This window comes from Pseudorasbora parva, chromosome 14 (genome assembly GCF_024679245.1).
Source record: "Pseudorasbora parva isolate DD20220531a chromosome 14, ASM2467924v1, whole genome shotgun sequence".
Taxonomy (NCBI): Eukaryota; Metazoa; Chordata; class Actinopteri; order Cypriniformes; family Gobionidae; genus Pseudorasbora; species Pseudorasbora parva.
In genome coordinates this window covers 950,503-976,187 of record NC_090185.1, presented here as the reverse complement: position 1 = coordinate 976,187, position 25,685 = coordinate 950,503, and the positions used below count along the sequence as shown (strand labels likewise).

At 36.7% G+C, this 25,685-nt stretch overlaps 1 protein-coding gene across 1 annotated transcript in view; it reads left to right on the top strand.

Moving 5' to 3' along the window:
- Positions 1 to 25,442, top strand: part of dstyk (dual serine/threonine and tyrosine protein kinase) — a 35,844-nt gene extending 10,402 nt beyond the window's left edge. Inside the window, exons 3-14 of the mRNA XM_067415141.1 lie at positions 6,480 to 6,953; positions 7,601 to 7,796; positions 16,813 to 17,045; positions 17,593 to 17,676; positions 17,764 to 17,940; positions 18,954 to 19,083; positions 19,160 to 19,316; positions 19,752 to 19,884; positions 23,635 to 23,748; positions 23,824 to 23,938; positions 24,643 to 24,777; positions 25,014 to 25,442. Coding sequence (XP_067271242.1) covers positions 6,480 to 6,953; positions 7,601 to 7,796; positions 16,813 to 17,045; positions 17,593 to 17,676; positions 17,764 to 17,940; positions 18,954 to 19,083; positions 19,160 to 19,316; positions 19,752 to 19,884; positions 23,635 to 23,748; positions 23,824 to 23,938; positions 24,643 to 24,777; positions 25,014 to 25,198 — 2,133 coding nt within the window. The 3' untranslated portion in view covers positions 25,199 to 25,442. The remainder of the gene's footprint in view (positions 1 to 6,479; positions 6,954 to 7,600; positions 7,797 to 16,812; positions 17,046 to 17,592; positions 17,677 to 17,763; positions 17,941 to 18,953; positions 19,084 to 19,159; positions 19,317 to 19,751; positions 19,885 to 23,634; positions 23,749 to 23,823; positions 23,939 to 24,642; positions 24,778 to 25,013) is intronic.
- Positions 25,443 to 25,685: the final 243 nt, after the last annotated feature.

Genomic DNA, 25,685 nt, shown 5'->3' with positions numbered 1-25,685 from the left:
GATTAGACTAAAAAACACTCTCTCTGATCAGTGCTTTACCAGACTCAAACTGGTTTCAGATCTGTTTTGAATCCGGATCAGGTTAAATCAGGCTTGAATCTGTCACAAATCAGACCCTACCTTAGATCAGACTTAAATTGGTCTAAACTAGTTTCAGATTAGATTCTGATTATTATTACAACGGCTAACAAATTAGACTCGGAACAAAATCAGATTTGTTTTGAATTAGGATGGGACTCAAATCAGAGTCAAATCAGTTTCACATTAGAATCTTTAAGGTCTTGGGTCGCAAATCAGACTCGGTCAGATCAGAGTCCAGTTAGTCTCATCAATTTCATATCGATGTCAAACGCGGATCAAATCCAGATCAGACTCTGATACAATTCTGCATCGAATTCATCTCAAATCAGAGTCAAATTAGTTTCACATCAGATCCATTAAGGTCTTCGATCACTTTCAGATCAGTATCAAATCCAGATCATACTCTGATCCAACTCAAACTGGTTTCTGATCAAATCAGACTCTCCCTCACATCAAATAAGAGTCAAATCAGTTTTGCATAATTTTTAATGTCTTGGATTTGTTACAAATCAGACTCAGATCACTTTGGTCAAAGTCAGATCACTTTCAGATCAGTATCGAATCCAGATTCGACTCTACATCTGATCCATCTCAGATAGGTTTTGGATCGGTATTTATTCAGACTCTGCCTCAAATGGGACTCAAATCAGAGTCAAATAAGTTTTGCACCATTAAGGTCTTGTGTTTCAAATCAGACTGGGACCGGTTTCAAATCAGACTCCAGTTAATCTAAAATGTTGTCTATTATCAAACTCTTAATTAGACTCAAATCAAAGTCAAATCAGTTTTGCATTATTAAGGTTTTGGATCAGTTGCAAATCAGATTTGGATTGGTTGAGAATCAGACTCCGATCACTTTGGTCAAAGTCAGATCAGTATCAAATTTAGATCAGACAGACTCTGATCCAACTCTTATTGGTTTCAGATCGATCTTTCACCAGATTTGGCCATGGATAAGACTCAAATTAGATTAGTATCAGATTCATTAAGGTCTTGGTTGTGTTTCAAATCAGACTGGGACCAGTTTCAAATCAGACTCCAATCTGTTATCAAACTCTGAATTAGACTCAAATCAGATTCAAATCAGACTCCAATCTGTTATCAAACTCTGAATTAGACGCAAATCAGATTCAAATCAGACTCCAGTCTGTTATCAAACTCTGAATTAGACTCAAATCAGATTCAAATCAGACTCCAGTCTGTTATCAAACTCTGAATTAGACTCAAATCAGATTCAAATCAGACTCCAATCTGTTATCAAACTCTGAATTAGACGCAAATCAGATTCAAATCAGACTCCAATCTGTTATCAAACTCTGAATTAGACTCAAATCAGATTCAAATCAGACTCCAATCTGTTATCAAACTCTGAATTAGACTCAAATCAGATTCAAATCAGACTCCAGTCTGTTATCAAACTCTGAATTAGACTCAAATCAGATTCAAATCAGACTCCAGTCTGTTATCAAACTCTGAATTAGACGCAAATCAGATTCAAATCAGACTCCAGTCTGTTATCAAACTCTGAATTAGACTCAAATCAGATTCAAATCAGACTCCAGTCTGTTATCAAACTCTGAATTAGACTCAAATCAGATTCAAATCAGACTCCAGTCTGTTATCAAACTCTGAATTAGACTCAAATCAGATTCAAATCAGACTCCAGTCTGTTATCAAACTCTGAATTAGACTCAAATCAGATTCAAATCAGACTCCAATCTGTTATCAAACTCTGAATTAGACTCAAATCAGATTCAAATCAGACTCCAGTCTGTTATCAAACTCTGAATTAGACTCAAATCAGATTCAAATCAGACTCCAGTCTGTTATCAAACTCTGAATTAGACTCAAATCAGATTCAAATCAGACTCCAGTCTGTTATCAAACTCTGAATTAGACTCAAATCAGATTCAAATCAGACTCCAATCTGTTATCAAACTCTGAATTAGACTCAAATCAGATTCAAATCAGACTCCAGTCTGTTATCAAACTCTGAATTAGACTCAAATCAGATTCAAATCAGACTCCAGTCTGTTATCAAACTCTGAATTAGACTCAAATCAGATTCAAATCAGACTCCAGTCTGTTATCAAACTCTGAATTAGACTCAAATCAGATTCAAATCAGACTCCAGTCTGTTATCAAACTCTGAATTAGACTCAAATCAGATTCAAATCAGACTCCAATCTGTTATCAAACTCTGAATTAGACTCAAATCAGATTCAAATCAGACTCCAATCTGTTATCAAACTCTGAATTAGACTCAAATCAGATTCAAATCAGACTCCAGTCTGTTATCAAACTCTGAATTAGACTCAAATCAGATTCAAATCAGACTCCAATCTGTTATCAAACTCTGAATTAGACGCAAATCAGATTCAAATCAGACTCCAATCTGTTATCAAACTCTGAATTAGACGCAAATCAGATTCAAATCAGACTCCAATCTGTTATCAAACTCTGAATTAGACGCAAATCAGATTCAAATCAGACTCCAATCTGTTATCAAACTCTGAATTAGACTCAAATCAGATTCAAATCAGACTCCAGTCTGTTATCAAACTCTGAATTAGACTCAAATCAGATTCAAATCAGACTCCAGTCTGTTATCAAACTCTGAATTAGACTCAAATCAGAAAAAAAAAGGCAGGTCCAAGGCACTCAGTTAAGTAAAGGATGAGGAAATAATTAAAAAGCCTTTATTTGGTATGGCTTAAATCATTTTAAAATACAAGAGCCAACATGTTTCGACCCAAATTGGTCTTCATCAGGGCAGAGCAACTTGGTTTCATCTGGTTGCTCTGCCCTGATGAAGACCAATTTGGGTCGAAACATGTTGGCTCTTGTATTTTAAAATGATTTAAGCCATACCAAATAAAGGCTTTTTAATTATTTCCTCATCCTTTACTTAACTGAGTGCCTTGGACCTGCCTTTTTTGCCATTCGTCTTTTCCCTTTCCCAAGAGCACCGATTACAGACTATTTAAACTCCACCAGAGCGCCGGGTTGAATCTGTTACAGTTCATAGACTCAAATCAGGTTCAAATCAGACTCCAGTCTCTTATCAAACTCTGAATTAGACTCAAATCAGATTCAAATCAGTTTTGGATTGGTTGAATATCAGACCAGTCAGATCAGTCTCAAATCTGACTTCAGTTGGTTTAAAACACTCAGTCTGTTATCAAACTCTGATTAGTTTCAGATCGATCTGAATTCAGACTCTCCCTCAAAATGGACTCAAATCAGAGTCAAATCAGTTTTGTATCACTAAGGTCTTGGATCAGTCTCAAATCCATTGTGAATTGGCTTAAAATCAGATTCAGACCACTTTGGTCAAAGTCAGATCAGTCTGAAATAAGACTCCATCTTAGATCAGATGCAAATCAGCCTGAAGTTCAAATTCTGATCCACTTCAGATGGGTTCAGATCTGTCTTGAATCAGAGTCAAATCAGTTTGGCATCAGACTCATTCCAGTTTTGGATCAGTTGTATATCAGGCTCAGATTAGACTCAGTCAGAGCAGATTTATCTGCATGACTCTCGCTTGCGGTTTAAACCCGTGTCATTGTGTTCAACTCGTGTGTGTGTGTGTGTGTGTTTGTTCAGTAATGTTTGCCCTCACACACATCTGCTAGAATCACGTCTGCTCTCAAATTAACCCGGTCTGTTTTTGTCCGGCACACACACGTTAGCGCCCAGGCGTTAATTAGCATCCGTCCTGGTTCGGTCCCAGCGTATGCTAACGGCGGGGAGTGTGTGTCCTGTGAACACATTCCCAGAATTCCTGCTATAAAACACACACACACACACACACACACACACACACACACACACGTCCCTCTGTGGCGGGGCGTCAGCTGCAGCAGTGGAGTGTGTTTGAAGCGCTTGAATCGGATCTTTGTTGGGTCAGGTCTGATGGGCCCGCGGCTCAGCCATCTTTGTTCCAGAGAGACTCCAGCTCTGTGTCAGAGACGGCACTGACTGACTCTATTGTGCTAGCGTGCTAGCGCTCTTTATTCACGCTGCGCTTCAGATTCATCACACAGACGAACTTTGACCCTCTGTATCTAATATCCCTTTATCTGTAGAAACACATCTCACCTACACGAGCTCCAGCTCTGGCGTTCCCACGCTCATGTCACTGCTCGGGAACTCACGTGCCACGCAAACAACAAATATTAGGGCTTCGCAGATATATTACACATCTTTATGCCGACTGGAAATATTGTGGATGATAACTGGTTGAACAGTGTACTGAAAATATCATAACTTAATAATCAATAATATCATTAAAACTTGTTTTCTTCTTTCATCAATGTTTGTCATATGTCGATTTTATGCAAATTTGAGCAGATACTACTAAATTATAGTTTTTACATGAATCTTGCAAAACAAAAACGGCTAAAATATGATGATCTGGAATTTTATCATTGAGTTTTTTGTCATAATTGAAAGGATATTTTCTTCTTTTGTCAATATTTCATTGTGATATTAATTATATTTTATTCAGTTTTACTGTAATTTTAATTGACAAATTCAATTTTTTAATTAATGAGAATACAGACCATTTTTATCAAACAAATATTAAGATTTAATAATTGAAATATATAAAAATTATATTTTAATTGAGAATATTGACCACATTTTTATTTAAATGTTTTTGTTGTTATTGAAAGGATATTTTGTCAATATTTCATCATGTTATATTAATTAATTTTAGACAGTTTTACTGTAATTTTAATAAATGAGAATATTAACCAAATTTTTACTGAACAAATATTAAGATCAAATATATTTAAACATTTTATTTTTTTATATATATATATATATATATATATATTAATTGATGCATGTCAAAACACAAAAAACGTGAGGATGTTATTGATGTGATTCCTGAAATATGATATTTGGGTCATAACTGAAAGAATATTTTATTTTGTAAATATTTGATCGTGATATTAATTTTACTATAATTTTAGGTGATATAAATTTTAACTGAGAAGTGATACATTTATTGAAATATGTTTTTTGTTTCATAATTGAAAGGATGTTTTGTTATTTTGTTAATATTTCATCATGTCATATCATATTCATTAATTTTGCTCACTTTTACTGTAATTTTAGTCAAAAATTTATTTTAATTCATGATAATTTTGACCACATTTTTATCAAACAAATATTAAGATTTAACCCTTCAAATATATTAAAACATATGTAATTGTTTATATTAATTGAAAGTTTTTGATTTGAAAATGTATTCATATTAATTTATCGTAATTCAGCGTTTATATAAAGATTGTCATCATTGATATTTATACTTCTTTTGCCAATATTATTAATTCATTCATATTTTAGTACATTTTTGTTGGGGAAAATGTTAGATTTTAATGTTGACCAAAAATTAATTCACCAGCAGTGACTCAAAGGTTTTGTTTTGAAATATGAATTGAAGTGATACAACACCCCCCCCCCCCACACACACACACACACGCAAAATAGTTTTTGTGTCGAAAATAGACATGAAAATGTGCTTTCCAAACTTAAACGGCTGTAATTCAAGAATACATTGGAATATAAACCTCACACTCTGCAGATTATTGAAAGCAATTAAAAATATGAAAGTATAAACAAGGGAAGTTTAAATGAACTGTTAATGAAAAATACTGTACAAAATATTTTTATTTTATATAGAGAATATATTTTACAAAAAATGGTTTACTCTAAAATTACTGTAAAATCAAAGCCATATGTCTAACAAAGTTGTGTTCCAAATTTGACGTTGATATCACAAAAATTGAAGTTCGCATGAGATTTTGTTTCGGCGCAGTACCATGAATGGCCACCGGGTGTCACACACATTCCATTGATTTCTTTTTGTTGTTGATGAATTTCCCTTTAAATTTCAGTCCAAATATCACTTCCATCACAAAACAGTCACCGAATATGGAACCGTGAGACTCCGACCTTTCCGACGATATGCGTCAAGATTTGAAAAGATTTTGATTATAAAGATGATACATTTTGTAATATGAACCATGACTCCGCCCACTAGGGGGAAGGGCCTGTTAGAAGAAATTCAAGGACTGTTTCCATAGTAGCGCAACATCTGATTTAAAAAACGGATGCTTGATTTGAGTTCGTAAGCTTTCGAATGATCGAATGATTTTCGAATAATAATTTATGATGATTACTCAAATTATGGGGTACGGAAAAAAGCCGTAAAAAAAGAGCGGGACGCGTCAGTTAAGGAGCTAATGCAACAATAATGAGCGACTTAATCGGAGATTTCACAGTCACTGAAGTCATATTCAGTCATTTTAGTAAACGATACTGTAATTTGAATTAAAAAGTAAAATAGTACTGTTGATATATTTTGAGTTGTGTGGTTCCGCCGACAGGAAGTGAAGATCATGGTTCTTCCGTGCCGTAACGTGCAGCCGGTGGAGGAGGCTCTGGAGGACTGTCGGCGCGGCATCCTTCCCATCATCCTCTACGCCGTTAGCAAGGACACGCTGAGCGCGGAGCAGCTGGAGGACCTGCGGAAGGTGCGGGAGACGCTAACGTATCCGGTGTGCTTCCTCCGGATCCCGGATGCCATGGCTCATGAACTCCGTCCGGCGGAGAAGGAGCGCAGCGCTCTGTTCACGCAGCTCGCGGATCTGCAGCTCATCGGCAGCGCGGCGGGAAACTGCGCCTGCGGGGCTCCGGCACAGACGCCCGGCAAGATGCAAAGCATTCTGGGAGAGAGTCTGGAGCGCGTGCACCGCGTGCTGGTGCCGTTCACGAGGCAGGTTCTGCAGAACCAGCAGGTGGAGGCGGCGGCGCTGCTCAACGCGGTCCACTGCCGCTGTCTGGACCTCTTCATCAACCAGGTGACGGCACACACACACACACACACACACACACACACACACACACACACACACTTCCTGTTCCTCAGGAAATTAGGCCTATTAGAATGATTTCTAAAGGATCATGTGACATTGAAAATTCAATAAATTACCCTTTATACACCGATCAGGCATAACATTATGACCATAATAACACTGATGATCTCTTCATCACGGCTCCTGTTAGTGGGTGGGATATATTAGGCAGCAAGTGAACAGTTTGTTGCGTATGGACCAGTCAGGGTGACCTCTGACCCCTGACCCCGCCGAAAGCACCAACAGTGGCACGTGAGCATCAGAACTGGACCACGGAGCAATGGAAGAAGGTGGCCTGGTCTGAGGAATCAAGTGTTCGTTTACATCACGTGGATGGCCGGGTGTGTGTGTGTGTGTGGCTTACCTGGGGAACACATGGCCCCAGGATGCACTATGGGAAGAAGCGACGCCTGTGGGATGAGCTGTGTCTGTGTGTGTGTGTGTGTGTGTGTGTGATGGGTAGGTTTAGGGATATGGGTTGGGTTAGGGGATAGAAAATATTTTATTAATCTGATATAAAATCAATGGAAGTCTATGTAATGTCCTCACTAATATAGTGAAACAAACGTGTGTGTGTGTGTGTGTTCCTCCAGGCGTTCGACATGCAGCGCGACCTGCAGATCACGCCGCGGCGTCTGGAGTACACGCGGGAGAAGGAGGGCGAACTCTTCTCGTCTCTCATGGCCATCGCCAACCGAAAGCAGGAGGAGATGAAGGAGATGATCGTGGAGACGCTCGCCAGCATGAAGGAGCAGCTGCTGGAGGACGCCGCCAACCTGGAGTTCACAGGTCAGAGGTCACGCACGGGTCATGACCTCCAGGGTCTTTCCTTTACTAAATCCGATCACGCTTCCAAAGATGGACGCTTTCTTCCTCTTCATGTTTAGTTTTTTTCTGTCAGATTTAAAGAGAAAACAAATGACACATTTTAAATCTATTACATTTATGCGTTTGACAGACACTTTTATCCAAAGCCACTTATATTGCATTCAAGGTACACATTTAAAAAAACTTTAGATTAGTTTAGTTTAGTTTATTAGTTTAGTTTAGTTTAGTTTATTAGTTTAGTTTAGTTTAGTTTATTAGTTTAGTTTAGTTTAGTTTATTAGTTTAGTGTATTAGTTTAGTTTAGTTTAGTTTAGTTTATTAGTTTAGTGTATTAGTTTAGTTTAGTTTAGTTTAGTTTATTAGTTTAGTTTAGTGTATTAGTTTAGTTTAGTTTATTAGTTTAGTGTATTAGTTTAGTTTAGTTTAGTTTAGTTTATTAGTTTAGTTTAGTGTATTAGTTTAGTTTAGTTTATTAGTTTAGTGTATTAGTTTAGTTTAGTTTAGTTTAGTTTATTAGTTTAGTGTATTAGTTTAGTTTAGTTTAGTTTAGTTTATTAGTTTAGTGTATTAGTTTAGTTTAGTTTATTAGTTTAGTTTATTAGTTTAGTTTAGTGTATTAGTTTAGTTTAGTTTATTAGTTTAGTGTATTAGTTTAGTTTAGTGTATTAGTTTAGTTTATTAGTTTTAGTTTAGTTTAGTTTATTAGTTTAGTTTATTAGTTTAGTTTAGTTTAGTTTATTAGTTTAGTTTAGTTTAGTTTATTAGTTTAGTTTAGTTTAGTTTATTAGTTTAGTTTAGTTTAGTTTAGTTTAGTTTAGTTTAGTTTAGTTTAGTTTAGTTTAGTTTAGTTTATTAGTTTAGTTTATTAGTTTAGTTTAGTTTAGTTTAGTTTAGTTTATTAGTTTAGTTTAGTTTATTAGTTTAGTTTAGTTTAGTTTAGTTTAGTTTAGTTTAGTTTAGTTTAGTTTAGTTTAGTTTAGTTTATTAGTTTAGTTTAGTTTATTAGTTTAGTTTAGTTTAGTTTAGTTTATTAGTTTAGTTTATTAGTTTAGTTTAGTTTAGTTTAGTTTACATTTATGCGTTTGACAGACACTTTTATCCAAAGCCACTTATATTGCATTCAAGGTACACATTTAAAAAAACTTTAGATTAGTTTAGTTTAGTTTATTAGTTTAGTTTAGTTTAGTTTATTAGTTTAGTTTAGTTTAGTTTATTAGTTTAGTTTAGTTTAGTTTATTAGTTTAGTGTATTAGTTTAGTTTAGTTTAGTTTAGTTTATTAGTTTAGTTTAGTTTATTAGTTTAGTTTATTTGTTTAGTTTAGTTTAGTTTAGTTTAGTTTATTAGTTTAGTTTAGTTTAGTTTATTAGTTTAGTTTAGTTTAGTTTAGTTTATTAGTTTAGTTTAGTTTAGTTTAGTTTAGTTTAGTTTATTAGTTTAGTTTAGTTTAGTTTAGTTTAGTTTATTAGTTTAGTTTAGTTTATTAGTTTAGTTTAGTTTAGTTTATTAGTTTAGTTTAGTTTAGTTTAGTTTAGTTTAGTTTAGTTTATTAGTTTAGTTTAGTTTATTAGTTTAGTTTAGTTTAGTTTAGTTTATTAGTTTAGTTTATTAGTTTAGTTTAGTTTAGTTTAGTTTAGTTTAGTTTATTAGTTTAGTTTATTAGTTTAGTTTATTAGTTTAGTTTAGTTTAGTTTAGTTTAGTTTAGTTTAGTTTATTAGTTTAGTTTAGTTTAGTTTAGTTTATTAGTTTAGTTTAGTTTAGTTTATTAGTTTAGTTTAGTTTAGTTTATTAGTTTAGTGTATTAGTTTAGTTTAGTTTAGTTTATTAGTTTAGTTTAGTTTATTAGTTTAGTTTATTTGTTTAGTTTAGTTTAGTTTAGTTTATTAGTTTAGTTTAGTTTAGTTTATTAGTTTAGTTTAGTTTAGTTTAGTTTAGTTTAGTTTAGTTTAGTTTATTAGTTTAGTTTAGTTTAGTTTAGTTTAGTTTATTAGTTTAGTTTAGTTTAGTTTATTAGTTTAGTTTAGTTTAGTTTATTAGTTTAGTGTATTAGTTTAGTTTAGTTTAGTTTAGTTTATTAGTTTAGTTTAGTTTATTAGTTTAGTTTATTTGTTTAGTTTAGTTTAGTTTAGTTTATTAGTTTAGTTTAGTTTAGTTTAGTTTAGTTTATTAGTTTAGTTTATTAGTTTAGTTTATTAGTTTAGTTTAGTTTATTAGTTTAGTTTAGTTTAGTTTATTAGTTTAGTTTAGTTTAGTTTAGTTTAGTTTAGTTTATTAGTTTAGTTTAGTTTAGTTTATTAGTTTAGTTTAGTTTAGTTTAGTTTAGTTTAGTTTATTAGTTTAGTTTAGTTTAGTTTAGTTTAGTTTATTAGTTTAGTTTAGTTTAGTTTAGTTTAGTTTATTAGTTTAGTTTAGTTTAGTTTATTAGTTTAGTTTAGTTTAGTTTAGTTTATTAGTTTAGTTTATTAGTTTAGTTTATTAGTTTAGTTTAGTTTAGTTTAGTTTAGTTTAGTTTAGTTTATTAGTTTAGTTTATTAGTTTAGTTTAGTTTAGTTTAGTTTATTAGTTTAGTTTAGTTTATTAGTTTAGTTTATTAGTTTAGTTTAGTTTAGTTTATTAGTTTAGTTTATTAGTTTAGTTTATTAGTTTAGTTTAGTTTATTAGTTTAGTTTAGTTTAGTTTAGTTTAGTTTATTAGTTTAGTTTAGTTTATTAGTTTAGTTTAGTTTAGTTTAGTTTAGTTTATTAGTTTAGTTTAGTTTAGTTTATTAGTTTAGTTTAGTTTAGTTTATTAGTTTAGTGTATTAGTTTAGTTTAGTTTAGTTTAGTTTATTAGTTTAGTTTAGTTTATTAGTTTAGTTTATTTGTTTAGTTTAGTTTAGTTTAGTTTATTAGTTTAGTTTAGTTTAGTTTATTAGTTTAGTTTAGTTTAGTTTAGTTTAGTTTAGTTTAGTTTATTAGTTTAGTTTAGTTTAGTTTAGTTTATTAGTTTAGTTTAGTTTAGTTTATTAGTTTAGTTTAGTTTAGTTTATTAGTTTAGTGTATTAGTTTAGTTTAGTTTAGTTTAGTTTATTAGTTTAGTTTATTTGTTTAGTTTAGTTTAGTTTAGTTTATTAGTTTAGTTTAGTTTAGTTTAGTTTAGTTTATTAGTTTAGTTTATTAGTTTAGTTTAGTTTATTAGTTTAGTTTAGTTTAGTTTATTAGTTTAGTTTAGTTTAGTTTAGTTTAGTTTAGTTTATTAGTTTAGTTTAGTTTATTAGTTTAGTTTAGTTTAGTTTAGTTTAGTTTATTAGTTTAGTTTAGTTTAGTTTAGTTTATTAGTTTAGTTTATTAGTTTAGTTTATTAGTTTAGTTTAGTTTATTAGTTTAGTTTAGTTTAGTTTAGTTTAGTTTATTAGTTTAGTTTAGTTTAGTTTAGTTTATTAGTTTAGTTTATTAGTTTAGTTTATTAGTTTAGTTTAGTTTAGTTTAGTTTAGTTTAGTTTAGTTTAGTTTATTAGTTTAGTTTAGTTTAGTTTAGTTTATTAGTTTAGTTTAGTTTAGTTTATTAGTTTAGTTTAGTTTAGTTTATTAGTTTAGTTTAGTTTAGTTTAGTTTATTAGTTTAGTTTAGTTTATTAGTTTAGTTTATTAGTTTAGTTTAGTTTATTAGTTTAGTTTAGTTTAGTTTAGTTTAGTTTATTAGTTTAGTTTATTAGTTTAGTTTATTAGTTTAGTTTAGTTTAGTTTAGTTTATTAGTTTAGTTTAGTTTATTAGTTTAGTTTAGTTTAGTTTAGTTTAGTTTAGTTTATTAGTTTAGTTTAGTTTAGTTTATTAGTTTAGTTTAGTTTAGTTTATTAGTTTAGTTTATTAGTTTAGTTTAGTTTAGTTTATTAGTTTAGTTTATTAGTTTAGTTTAGTTTAGTTTAGTTTATTAGTTTAGTTTAGTTTAGTTTATTAGTTTAGTTTAGTTTAGTTTATTAGTTTAGTTTAGTTTAGTTTAGTTTATTAGTTTAGTTTATTAGTTTAGTTTAGTTTAGTTTATTAGTTTAGTTTAGTTTAGTTTATTAGTTTAGTTTAGTTTAGTTTATTAGTTTAGTTTATTAGTTTAGTTTAGTTTAGTTTATTAGTTTAGTTTAGTTTATTTTAGTTTATTAGTTTAGTTTATTAGTTTAGTTTAGTTTAGTTTAGTTTAGTTTATTAGTTTAGTTTAGTTTAGTTTAGTTTATTAGTTTAGTTTAGTTTATTAGTTTAGTTTATTAGTTTAGTTTATTAGTTTAGTTTAGTTTAGTTTAGTTTATTAGTTTAGTTTAGTTTAGTTTATTAGTTTAGTTTAGTTTATTAGTTTAGTTTAGTTTAGTTTAGTTTATTAGTTTAGTTTAGTTTAGTTTATTAGTTTAGTGTAGTTTATTAGTTTAGTTTAGTTTAGTTTAGTTTATTAGTTTAGTTTAGTTTAGTTTAGTTTATTAGTTTAGTTTAGTTTAGTTTATTAGTTTAGTTTAGTTTAGTTTATTAGTTTAGTTTAGTTTAGTTTATTAGTTTAGTTTAGTTTAGTTTAGTTTAGTTTAGTTTAGTTTATTAGTTTAGTTTAGTTTAGTTTAGTTTAGTTTATTAGTTTAGTTTAGTTTAGTTTAGTTTATTAGTTTAGTTTAGTTTAGTTTATTAGTATAGTTTAGTTTAGTTTAGTTTATTAGTTTAGTTTAATTTAGTTTATTAGTTTAGTTTAGTTTATTAGTTTATTAGTTTAGTAGTTTAGTTTAGTTTAGTTTATTAGTTTAGTTTATTAGTTTAGTTTATTAGTTTAGTTTATTAGTTTAGTTTATTAGTTTAGTAGTTTAGTTTAGTTTATTAGTTTAGTTTAGTAGTTTAGTTTATTAGTTTAGTTTATTAGTTTAGTTTAGTTTATTAGTTTAGTTTAGTTTAGTTTATTAGTTTAGTTTATTAGTTTAGTTTAGTTTCGTTTAGTTTTTGAGTAGTTTTAACTCGTTAGTTTGTTTTTATTAATAGAACAACTAAATTACGTTTAAACATTTTTGTTTTTTTACGTTTAATTTTTATGTTGATTTTTGTTTTAACCACTCTATACATCTAGATTTTGTGATTTTTAGAAAAACTATAAAATCGAAAAGTTTTAAATGAGTGTTAATTTCGTTTTATCATTTTCGAAGAAAAAAAATGTAGTTCTAAATAAAATTCTGTTTATTTCTATTTCTGATTAGTTTTCGCTCTATCATTGTTAGTTCTATTTTAGGTTAAAACAAATATCATTAGAAAAACTGAATTGCATTTAAAACATTTTAAATGATTGTTAACTTAGTTTGTGTTCTATTTTTATTCTCAGTTTCTTGTCAAACGTCTGTATTTTTATTAGTTTTAACTCTTATCATTGTTAGTTTTAGTTTTCCATTTAAAAATGACATCAAAAGTTTTGAATCTTTGCTAATTAGGGGCAGAGCACCGAAGGTTAGCATGAAACCGTTAGCATTCCTATTATTATTATAATTATTATTATTATTATTATTATTCCGCTCTTGAGTCTATGGCAGCTCATAGAACCGTATAGTAAAACGCTGTGAAATTTGGCACACTGATAGAGGTCAGTACCAGCCACACCAAATTCTAACTCATTCCCTCTAGCGCCACCGCCTGTCCAAAGTTTCACTCACGTTTATGCTAATAACTTTCGAACCATAAGGGATAGAAACTAAATATTTTTTTCTTCTGATTCCTTGGCTCATGCCGATTCGACATTACATTTTGAAATCATGAATTTGAATTTGAACATTTTGAACCTATGTTTTCAAACTCCTCCTAGGCCTTCTGGCGGTGACAACAAACAGTTTTGAAATTCAAGTTGATACGTTAAATTATTAACAAATTTTACATCGCTCTTGCTAAAGCAGACTTAAGGCTGTATCTTAGCAACGCTTTATCGTATTGAGACCAAACTTGGTACGTGTCATCACAAGCATGACCTGAAGTGACCTGCAGTGTTTCGGCACAGCGCCACCTACTAGTCCGGAGATATGAAAAATATATTTTTGATTATAACTTGTGAACCATTTGTCCAAAAATCATAAAAGTCTGTTGGATCCGGGTCATGCCAAGTCAACTGATATCTAATTTTACCATATCGGCCATTTTGAATTTTGTGCTAAAATGCTGTATTTTATGAACGCATGAACGGATTGTAACGAAACTCAGTATGGGTCATCAGCACGATGCCCTGATGGAGCCTGAGAAGTTTCCAAACAGTGCCACCTAGTGGAGGACCCCCACCAAATGCTTATAACTTTGGGTGTGGTTGACTTATTTTCACGGGAGTAACTTATTTGTCTCCTGAGTCCAACGATACCAGACCTGCCAGGTTTCGGTGTTTGTTTCATGCAGCGTTGTAATTGAATGCTTATAAAACGTTAGCTGATATCTTCGAAACCGCTAGTCTGTTCGAGACGAAACCAGCGTCAGAAGTTCAGAAACATAGGTCAGTAGTTACACACCAATGGCCAATTAATAATATTAATAATAAACTTTATTTATATAGCACTTTTCAGGAATATAATGCAGTTCACATAAAAATCATGTTCAATAAAAACATATACATCAAAAAAAGATCAAATACAATATTCAGAATAAAATAAATGATAAAAATACACAACATTTCTGACAAGAAAATCTAAAAGAAATCGGTCATAATTGATTATAAGCATGATGTGGAATAGCCCTTACTAATTAAATGCCAAGATAAAAAGATACATTTTTAGTTTTGTCAAAATATTGATAGTAAGGGGCAGTAAAATCCAATCAAAGTCATGTCTCAGTAATTTTTTACATGTTTTTTGTTATATTAATGTGTATAACTCCAAAACTAAAGGAGATATTTTTACCAAAATTCACACATGCATGTATAGACACATTAATAAATGGTGGGATTGTGCCTCTTGGTGGCGCTATAACAGAACAAAACCTTAAATTCCCACAGACTACAATGCAGTGCTGTGATATAAAAATACTTTACTTTATGAATGCATTGGTGTATCATTACAAATCTTGGCATGTGTAATCGTCACCATGCCTTTAAGGTACTCAGAAGTTTTTGATACAGCGCCACCATGTGGTCCATTCTTACAATGATAAGACTTCTTGAGGCTATGTCTCTGCTTTGACATGTTGAAACCAAACTTTGCATGCCATAGTTCCCTTATTCTGACCACAACACATCAGTTTCGTAACACTGCCACCTATTGGTCGAAAGTGATAAACCATTAAATCATTATTAATGACGGTTTATAATTTTACAGCTATTTTTCCTATAAGTCTCTTATCTTCATCTTTGCCCTTGGCCCCAATAATGGCTGCTTGTTAATATTTTGTTTTAATTTTTATGTTCAGTTTATTGTTTAAACCTAGTGTATTTTTCATCTAGTGTTTTTTTAAATTAAAGTATTTTTATTAGTTTTAACTCTATAATTGGTGATTTAGATTAGTTTTAGATTTTGTGGTTTAGAAAAACAATTAAAAACAACAATTATAAAGTTTTAAATGATTGTTAATATAGTTTTTATATTTTTCGTTCAGTTTATTTTTAGTTTTTTTTATCATTTAGAAAGAACATTTAGTTTAAAATAATTGTTAATTTAGTTTTTTTCTATTTTATTTCTATTAGTGTTCACTCATCATTGTTAGTTTGTTTTTTATCATAGAAAAAAAAATATTTATGTCATTAAAAAGTTTAAAATCTTTGCTAATTAATATGTAATTGTATTTTTATGTTCAGTTTATTGTTTAAACCTATTGTATTTTTCATTAGTTTTCAAAAATAAAGTATTTTTATTAGTTTTAACTCTAAAAGTGGTGATTTAGAGTCGTTTAAGATTTTGTGATTTAGAAAACCTTTGAGTTATTGTTCATGTTGTTTTTACTATTTGATTTCTTTCTATTACTTTTCATTAGATCATTGGACGTTTGTTTTTATCATAAGAAAAAACTAAATTAAATAAAGTTTTAATTCATTGTTCGTTTAATATATAAAAACATAATGCTCAGTTTATTGTCAAACGTCTGTATTTTTATTAGTTTTAACAATTATCGTTTTAGCTTTTCATAATTTTTTTAAAAATTAAATTCATTGCTTATTTATATATTTTTTTTCTCCATTTTTGTGTTTTCTGGTCAATTATCATTAGTTTTTCTCTTTAAAAGGACATGTAAAAGTTTAAAATCATAGTTTTTTTTTTTCATTTATTTCTGTTATTTTAGTGCAGTTTTGAGTGTTTTTGAAACATCATTTGAGATGCATGTCAGCTAAAACTTCCCTTTTACTAGTGTGTGTGTGTGTGTGTGTGTGTGTGTGTGTGTGTGTGTGTGTGTGTGTGTGTGTGTGGTGATCGTGCGGTCAAACGTGACTCTGTGTGTGTGTGTGATAGGGGGAAATCCACTGATAGTTGCCCTGTTATTGTGTGTTTGAGGAGTCCATTAGGGTTAATGGGAGTCACGTGACTGTCCTGTTGCCGTAGAAACGTGTCTTGTTTCCCGCCGCTTCCTCAGGATGTTGTGTTTCTCTCTCTCTGTGTGTGTGTGTGTGTGTGTGTGTGTGTGTGTGTGTGTGTGTGTGGGCATGTTTTTGTGACATATGAGGACACAAGTGTGTATAATGCCATGGGTATGACACAGGTATTACAGGAGAGGGTGAAATATGAGGACATTACCCATGTCATCATCATTTAATGCAAATATACACAATATACTTTATAAATAAACACCAATCAGACATCACATTATGAGCGGTGAATAACACTGATGATCTCTTCATCAGCTGTTAGTGGGTGGGTGATTACCTGTGTGTGTGTGTGTGTGTGTGTGTGTGTGTGTGTGTGTGTGTGTGTGATTGGTAGGTTTAGGGGCAGTGTAAGGGGATAGAAAATATTGTTTGTTTAGTATAAAAACCATTACACCTATGGAATTTCACCACATGTCACAAAAACAAACGTGTGTGTGTTGCAGACATCATCATGACCTCTAACTCAGAGCCCATGAGCTCGAAGGACATTAAGGTGTGCATCAACCAGATCCAGGACCTGATTGTGATCCGCCTGAATCAGGCCGTGGCCAATAAGCTCACCAGCTCCGTGGATTACCTGCGGGAGAGCTTCGTGGGGACGCTGGAGCGCTGTCTGGGCAGCCTGGAGAAGTCTGAGTCCTGCGCTCACAACGTCACCTCCAACCACCTCAAGCAGGTACACACACACACACACGCACGCGCACTCATACACACACACACACTCGCACGCACTCACACACACACACACACACACACACTCTAACACTCTGTCTAGGGTCGCTGTGTGGAATAAAGTCAGTAAAACATGAACACTCACAGTCACTGCAGGCAGAAAACAAAAGAACATCAGCAGAACGCACGCACGCACGCACGCACACACACACACACACACACACGCACACACACACACACTCGCACGCACTCACACACACACACACACTCGCACGCACTCACACACACACACACATTCTAACACACTGTCTAGGGTCGCTGTGTGGAATAGAGTCAGTAAAACATGAACACTCACAGTCACTGCAGGCAGAAAACAAAAGAAAATCAGCAGAACTCACACTCTCTCACACACACACACACACACACACACACACACACACACACACACACACACACACACACACACACACACACACATATCACTGATGCTGGATCAGCTGGAGATCAAAACGTGTGTGTGTGTGTGTGTGTGTGTGTGTGTGTGGGGCCAGATCCTGAACGCGGCGTATCACGTGGAGGTGACGTTCCACTCGGGCTCCTCCGTCACACGCCTCTTCTGGGAGCAGATCAAACAGGTACATCACCCATAATGCCCTGCGCCAGATACGTTACCCATAATGCCCTGCGCTGTGGCTCATGTGTGTGTGTGTGTGTGTCCTCAGATCATCCACCGGATCACATGGGTCAATCCCCCGTCCGTTACGGCCGAGTGGAAGCGGAAGGTCGCGCAGGATGCCATTGAGAGCCTCAGCGCCGCCAAACTGGCCAAAAGCATCTGTTCCCAGTTCAGGACGCGCCTCAACAGCTCCCATGAGGCCTTCGCCGCCTCGCTCAGACAGGTTATCTCACATCACACACTTCATATATTTATGATGTTTTACATTTTACACCGGTCAGGCATAACATTATGACCTAATATTGTGTTGCTGACCCGTCGAGGCATGGACTCCACTAGAAGGTGTGCTGTGGTGTCTGTCAACAAGACGTTAGCAGAAGGTCCTTTAAATCCTGTAAGTTGCGAGGTGGATCGGTCTTGTTTGTTCAGCTCATCCCACAGATGCTCGATTGGATTGAGATCTGGGGAATCTGGAGGCCGAGTCGACGCCTCAAACTGGTTGTTGTGCTCCTCAAACCATTCCTGAAGCATTTGTGCTTTGTGTCAGGAGCATTATCCTGCTGGAAGAGCCACAGCCACCAGAATACCGTTTCCATCAAAGGCTGAACATGGTCTCAGCAATGCTTAGGTAGGTGGAGCCTGTCAAAGTAACATCCACATGGATGGAGGACCCAAGGTTTCCCAGCAGAACATTGGCCAAAGCATCACACTGCCTCCGCCGGCTCGCCTTCTTCCCATAGTGCATCCTGGGGCCATGTGTTCCCCAGGTAAGCCACACACACACACACACACACCCGGCCATCCACGTGATGTAGAAGAACACGTGATTCCTCAGACCAGGCCACCTTCTTCCATTGCTCCGTGGTCCAGTTCTGATGCTCACGTGCCACTGTTGGTGCTTTCGGCGGGGTCAGGGGTCAGAGGTCACCCTGACTGGTCCATACACCACAAACTGAGCCCGTCACAATCTGGCCAAACTCGCTCAAATCCTTACGCTTGCCCATTTCTCCTGCTTCACACACATCAACTCTGAGGACTAAATGTTCACTTGCTGCCTAATATATCCCACCCACTAACAGGAGATGAAGAGATCATCAGTGTTAATCATGGTCGTAATGTTATGCCTGATCGTTGTGTATAAACATAGTATATTGTGTATATTTGAATTATATGATGATGATTGTGTGTGTGTGTGTGTGTGTGTGTGTGTGTGTGTGTGTGTGTGTGTGTGTGCAGCTGGAGGAGGGTCACACAGGCCGTCTGGAGCGCACTGAAGACCTGTGGCTGAGGGTCAGGAAGGATCACGCGCCGCGACTCGCACGGCTGTCGCTGGAGAGCCGATCGCTGCGAGACATCCTGCTGCACGGTGAGACCCGTGTGTGTGTGTGTGTGTGTGTGTCTGTGTGTGTGAGAGCTCAGCTAACCCCGCTCTCTCTCCTCAGGTAAGCCGAAGCTGGGCCGTGAGTTGGGCCGGGGTCAGTATGGTGTGGTGTATCTGTGTGACAGCTGGGCTGGCCGTCACCCCTGCGCGCTGAAGTCTGTGGTTCCTCCGGATGACAAACACTGGAACGACCTGGCGCTGGAGTTCCACTACACACGGTAACTAACACACACACACGCGTTTGTTTTTGTGACAGAGGTCATATTAGAGCGGAATATTCGAGAGTTTGGGGTGTCACACACGAGACGGGTTTACTGAGGATGCCGCGTTAAGAACTGTATCATTTACAAACAATAATAATTAATTTTTAGTACTTTTATTCATTTTATTATTTATTCTATAATAAAAATAATAATAGTCCTTATTATTATTATTATTATTATTATTATTATTATTATTATTATTATTAATTGCTAGCGCTTGTTATCAGTTGTGATTTGTATTATTCATATTATTCAACTATAATTTGTTTTTAAGTTTTATTGAATAAAATGTTATTTTTTATTGATCAATGAATATTATTATTATTAATAATTGTAAGTGTATGATTTGTTGATGGCATGAGTCGTGGTTTGACTGCTTCTGTCTGTCAGGTCTCTGCCGAAACACGAGCGGCTGGTGAATCTCCACGGCTCCGTCATCGATCACTCGTACGGCGGCGGGTCCAGTATCGCAGTTCTGCTGATCATGGAGCGACTGCACAGAGATCTCTACACAGGGCTGAAGGTACACACCGTCTGTCTGTCTGTCTGTCTGTGGTTCTAACATGTCTGTGTACGTGTCTGTCTGTGTGTCTGTGGTTCTGTCTGTGGTTCTAACATGTCTGTGTACGTGTCTGTCTGTGTGTCTGTGGTTCTGTCTGTGTTTCTGACGTGTCTTTGGTTCTGACGTGTCTGTTGTTCTGTCTGTGTTTCTGACGTGTCTGTGTTTCTGACGTGTCTGTGGTTCTGACATGTCTTTGGTTCTGACGTGTCTGTTGTTCTGTCTGTGTTTCTGACGTGTCTGTTGTTCTGTCTGTGTTTCTGACGTGTCTGTGGTTCTGACGTGTCTGTTGTTCTGTCTGTGGTTCTGACGTGTCTGTTGTTCTGTCTGTGTTTCTGACGTGTCTGTGGTTCTGATGTGTCTTTGGTTCTGACGTGTCTGTTGTTCTGTCTGTGTTTCTGACGTGTCTGTGGTTCTGTCTGTGTTTCTGACGTGTCTGTGTTTCTGACGTGTCTGTGGTTCTGATGTGTCTTTGGTTCTGACGTGTCTGTTGTTCTGTCTGTGTTTCTGACGTGTCTGTGGTTCTGTCTGTGTTTCTGACGTGTCCTTGGTTCTGACATGTCTGTTGTTCTGTCTGTGTTTCTGACGTGTCTCGGGTTCTGTCTGTGTCTCTGACGTGTCTGTGGTTCTGTCTGTTTCTGACGTGTCCTTGGTTCTGTCTGTGTCTCTGACGTGTCTGTGGTTCTGTCTGTTTCTGACGTGTCCTTGGTTCTGTCTGTGTCTCTGACGTGTCTGTGGTTCTGTCTGTTTCTGACGTGTCCTTGGTTCTGACATGTCTGTAGTTCTGTCTGTGTTTCTGACGTGTCTGTGGTTCTGTCTGTGTTTCTGACGTGTTTGTGTTTCTGACGTGTCTGTGGTTCTGACGTGTCTTTGGTTCTGTCTTTGGTTCTGTCTATGTTTCTGACATGTCTGTTGTTCTGTTGGTGTTTCTGACGTGTCTGTGGTTCTGTCTGTGTTTCTGACGTGTCTGTGGTTCTGTCCGTGTTTCTGACGTGTCTGTGTTTCTGACGTGTCTGTGGTTCTGACATTTCTTTGGTTCTGTCTATGTTTCTGCCAGTCTCTCTGCCTGTCTGTGGTTCTGACATGTCTGTGGTTCTGACGTGTCTTTGGTTCTGACGTCTCTGTGGTTCTGTCTTGTCTCTCTGCCTGTCTGTGGTTCTGACGTGTCTGTCTGCGTGTCTGTGGTTCTGACATGTCTGTGTACGTGTGTGTGGTTCTGACGTGTGTGTGGTTCTGACGTGTGTGTGGTTCTGACATGTCTGTGTACGTGTCTGTGGTTCTGACGTGTCTGTGGTTCTGACGTGTCTCTCTGCCTGTATGTGGTTCTGACCTGTCTGTGGTTCTGTCATGTCTGTCTGCGTGTCTGTGGTTCTGACCTGTCTGTGGTTCGGACCTGTCTGTGGTTCTGTCGTGTCTGTGGTCCTGTCGTGTCTGTCTGTGTGTGTGTCTGTGGTCCTGTCGTGTCTGTCTGTGGTTCTGTATGTGGTTCTGACGTGTCTGTGGTTCTGACGTGTCTCGGGTTCTGTCTGTGTCTCTGACGTGTCTGTGGTTCTGTCTGTTTCTGACGTGTCCTTGGTTCTGTCTGTGTCTCTGACGTGTCTGTGGTTCTGTCTGTTTCTGACGTGTCCTTGGTTCTGACATGTCTGTAGTTCTGTCTGTGTCTCTGACGTGTCTGTGGTTCTTTCTGTTTCTGACGTGTCCTTGGTTCTGACATGTCTGTAGTTCTGTCTGTGTTTCTGACGTCTCTGTGGTTCTGTCTGTGTTTCTGACATGTTTGTGTTTCTGACGTGTCTGTGGTTCTGACGTGTCTTTGGTTCTGTCTTTGGTTCTGTCTATGTTTCTGACATGTCTGTTGTTCTGTTGGTGTTTCTGACGTGTCTGTGGTTCTGTCTGTGTTTCTGACGTGTCTGTGTTTCTGACGTGTCTGTGGTTCTGACATGTCTTTGGTTCTGTCTATGTTTCTGCCAGTCTCTCTGCCTGTCTGTGGTTCTGACGTGTCTTTGGTTCTGTCTGTGGTTCTGACGTCTCTGTGGTTCTGTCTTGTCTGTCTGCCTGTCTGTGGTTCTGTCTTGTCTCTCTGCCTGTCTGTGGTTCTGACGTGTCTGTCTGCGTGTCTGGGGTTCTGACATGTCTGTGTACGTGTCTTTGGTTCTGACGTGTGTGTGGTTTTGACATGTCTGTGGTTCTGACATTTCTGTGTACGTGTCTGTGGTTCTGACCTGTCTGTGGTCCTGTCGTGTCTGTCTGTGTGTCTGTGGTTCTGTATGTGGTTCTGACGTGTCTGTGGTTCTGACGTGTCTCGGGTTCTGTCTGTGGTTCTGACGTGTCGGTGGTTCTGTCTGTGGTTCTGACATGTCTGTGGTTCTGACGTGTCTGTGGTTCTATCTGTAATTCTGTCTGTGGTTCTGACGTGTCTGTGGTTCTATCTGTAATTCTGTCTGTGGTTCTGACGTGTTGGTGGTTCTGTCTGTAGTTCTGTCTGTGGTTCTGACGTGTCTGTGGTTCTGACGTCTCTATGGTTCTGATGTGTCTGTGGTTCTGTCTGTGTTTCTGACGTGTCTGTGGTTCTGTCTGTGGTTCTGATCTGTCTGTGGTTCTGACCTGTCTGTCTGTCTACGTGTCTGTGGTTCTGACCTGTCTGTGGTTCTGTCTGTGGTTCTGACCTGTCTGTCTGCATGTCTGTGGTTCTGATGTGTCTGTGGTTCTGACCTGTCTGTCTGTCTACGTGTCTGTGGTTCTGACCTGTCTGTGGTTCTGTCTGTGGTTCTGACCTGTCTGTCTGTCTACGTGTCTGTGGTTCTGACCTGTCTGTGGTTCTGTCTGTGGTTCTGACCTGTCTGTCTGCATGTCTGTGGTTCTGATGTGTCTGTGGTTCTGACCTGTCTGTCTGCGTGTCTGTGGTTCTGACCTGTCTGTGGTTCTGTCTGTGGTTCTGACCTGTCTGTCTGCATGTCTGTGGTCCTTTCGTGTCTGTCTGTGTGTCTGTGGTTCTGTATGTGGTTCTGACGTGTCTGTGGTTCTGTCTGTGGTTCTGACGTGTCTCGGGTTCTGTCTGTGGTTCTGACGTGTCGGTGGTTCTGTCTGTGGTTCTGACGTGTCTGTGGTTCTATCTGTAATTCTGTCTGTGGTTCTGACGTGTCTGTGGTTCTATCTGTAATTCTGTCTGGTTCTGACGTGTTGGTGGTTCTGTCTGTAGTTCTGTCTGTGGTTCTGACGTGTCTGTGGTTCTGACGTCTCTATGGTTCTGATGTGTCTGTGGTTCTGTCTGTGTTTCTGACGTGTCTGTGGTTCTGTCTGTGGTTCTGATCTGTCTGTGGTTCAGTCTGTGGTTCTGACCTGTCTGTCTGTCTACGTGTCTGTGGTTCTGTCTGTGGTTCTGACCTGTCTGTCTGCATGTCTGTGGTTCTGATGTGTCTGTGGTTCTGACCTGTCTTTCTGTCTACGTGTCTGTGGTTCTGACCTGTCTGTTGTTCTGTCTGTGGTTCTGACCTGTCTGTCTGCATGTCTGTGGTTCTGATGTGTCTGTGGTTCTGACCTGTCTGTCTGCGTGTCTGTGGTTCTGACCTGTCTGTGGTTCTGATGTGTCTGTGGTTCTGACCTGTCTGTGGTTCTGACCTGTCTGTGGTTCTAATGTGTCTGTGGTTCTGACCTGTATGTCTGTGGTTCTGACGTCTGTTGTTCTGTCTGTGGTTTTGACCTGTCTGTCTCTCTCAGGCCGGTCTGTCGCTGAAGGAGCGTCTCCAGATTGCTCTGGATGTGGTGGAGGGGATCCGGTTCCTGCACGGTCAGGGCCTCCTGCACCGAGACATCAAGCTGAAGAATGTTCTGGTGAGGATCCGGGTCTGATTCGGGTCTGGTCATCTGTGATGAGCTTCATAACGCTGGGTTTGTTCTTCTGTGCAGCTGGACAAACAGAACCGGGCCAAGATCACCGACCTGGGCTTCTGCAAACCCGAGGCCATGATGTCCGGCAGCATCGTCGGCACGCCCATTCACATGGCACCAGAGCTCTTCACGGGTCAGAACCAGAACCAATCAGAACCAATCAGCCAACGAGTCATCTGCTAGAGTATCAGACTCAATCAGTCTAACAACTCACGCTAATGACTGCACATTATGATGTCTGTTTAGTTAAACCGATCAATGTTTGATTACATTTTAAATAAATTAACATGTTCATAAATTAATGATCAATTGTGCATGATTTGTCAGACTGACTCAAACAGTTTGAATCATAATTCAGTCAGACAACTCACTATTTGGACTCAAATGACTCACTAAATTGACTCACTGAATGGGCTCAAATGACTCACTGAATGGATTCAAATGACTCAGTGAATGGACTCAAATGACTCACTGAATGAACTGAAATGACTCACTAAATTGACTAAAATGACTCACTGAATGGATTCGAATGACTCAGTGAATGGACTCAAATGACTCACCGAATGGACTCAGATGACTCACTGAATCGGTTATCATGTCCAGACACTTTTTTTGATGAACAGAACATTAAGAGGATTCATACATTTAGAAAAATATTGATAAAATTAAAGCGATGAAAACTATTTCACTATTTGAAAATCTGTTTATTTATTGACTCAGTGTTATTTATTAGTAAAGATGCACATAATATTGATACTGGTTATTAACTGAAAAAGTATACAATTTTATGGGCAATTTTTCTGAAGATGTTTGTGAGAATGTTGTGTTTTTCCACAGGGAAGTACGATAACTCGGTGGACGTTTACGCCTTCGGGATTCTCTTCTGGTATCTCTGCAGCGGCTCCGTCAAACTCCCAGAAGCCTTTGAGAAATGCTCCAGTAAAGACCAGCTGTGGACAAACGTCAAGAAAGGTCAGAGCCCTGCTGTCCATCAGTGGTGCACTCTGGGTAATCTCTTAAAGGGCTAGTTCGGCCAGAAATGTAAATTGTGTGATTAATTCCTCCTGTGGTTGGACAGCCGTCAGACCTCTGTTCATCTTCAGACACTGTGTCCAACCACTGGAGGAATTAATCACACAATTTACATTTCTGGCCGAACTAATGTTAGCATTAGCGTTAGCATTAGCTGACGAGGCTGTGTGTTTCAGGCTCGCGGCCGGAGCGTCTGTCCTCGTTCGATGAGGAATGCTGGCAGCTGATGGAGGCGTGCTGGAACGGGGACCCTTCCCAGAGGCCTTTGCTGGGGATCGTGCAGCCCAGCCTGCAAAGCATTATGGACCGGCTGTGCCACAATTCTGACCAGAAGAGCGCCAACCTGGAGGACTCCAACTGAGCGCACACAACAATGGACGAACATTTCTCTGCCTATGAACAAACATGATCCTTTTACAGTAGTCGAGATGTGTTACAGACGAACTGGGATTTTTAGATGCGTTTAAACTGGTTTACATTATCCTGAGATGACATTTTTTAATAAAATGATTTGGACCAATTCTTCTCTGGATGTAAGTACTGTATGTGTGTTCGATGGAATTGTCATTTTAGAAAAATATTATTAAAGTGTAAATGTTTCATGAGCTCATTTTTACTCTGTGTCATGTCGGTCGCTATTATTAAGCAGTTTAAATATTTTATTCAGGCTAATCCTGAGTGTATTCATGCTTTTAAACTCTTATTATGCTGCGTTCACACTGAGCGTGAGTATAGCGCTATCACGTCTAGTTGGTACGGCTGGGACATGGGCGTCGGAAGCCAAGATAAAGTGGGCGTGTCCTCTCTCTGTCAGAATTAGTTTTTACTGGAGTAACGTTAGATGCCAT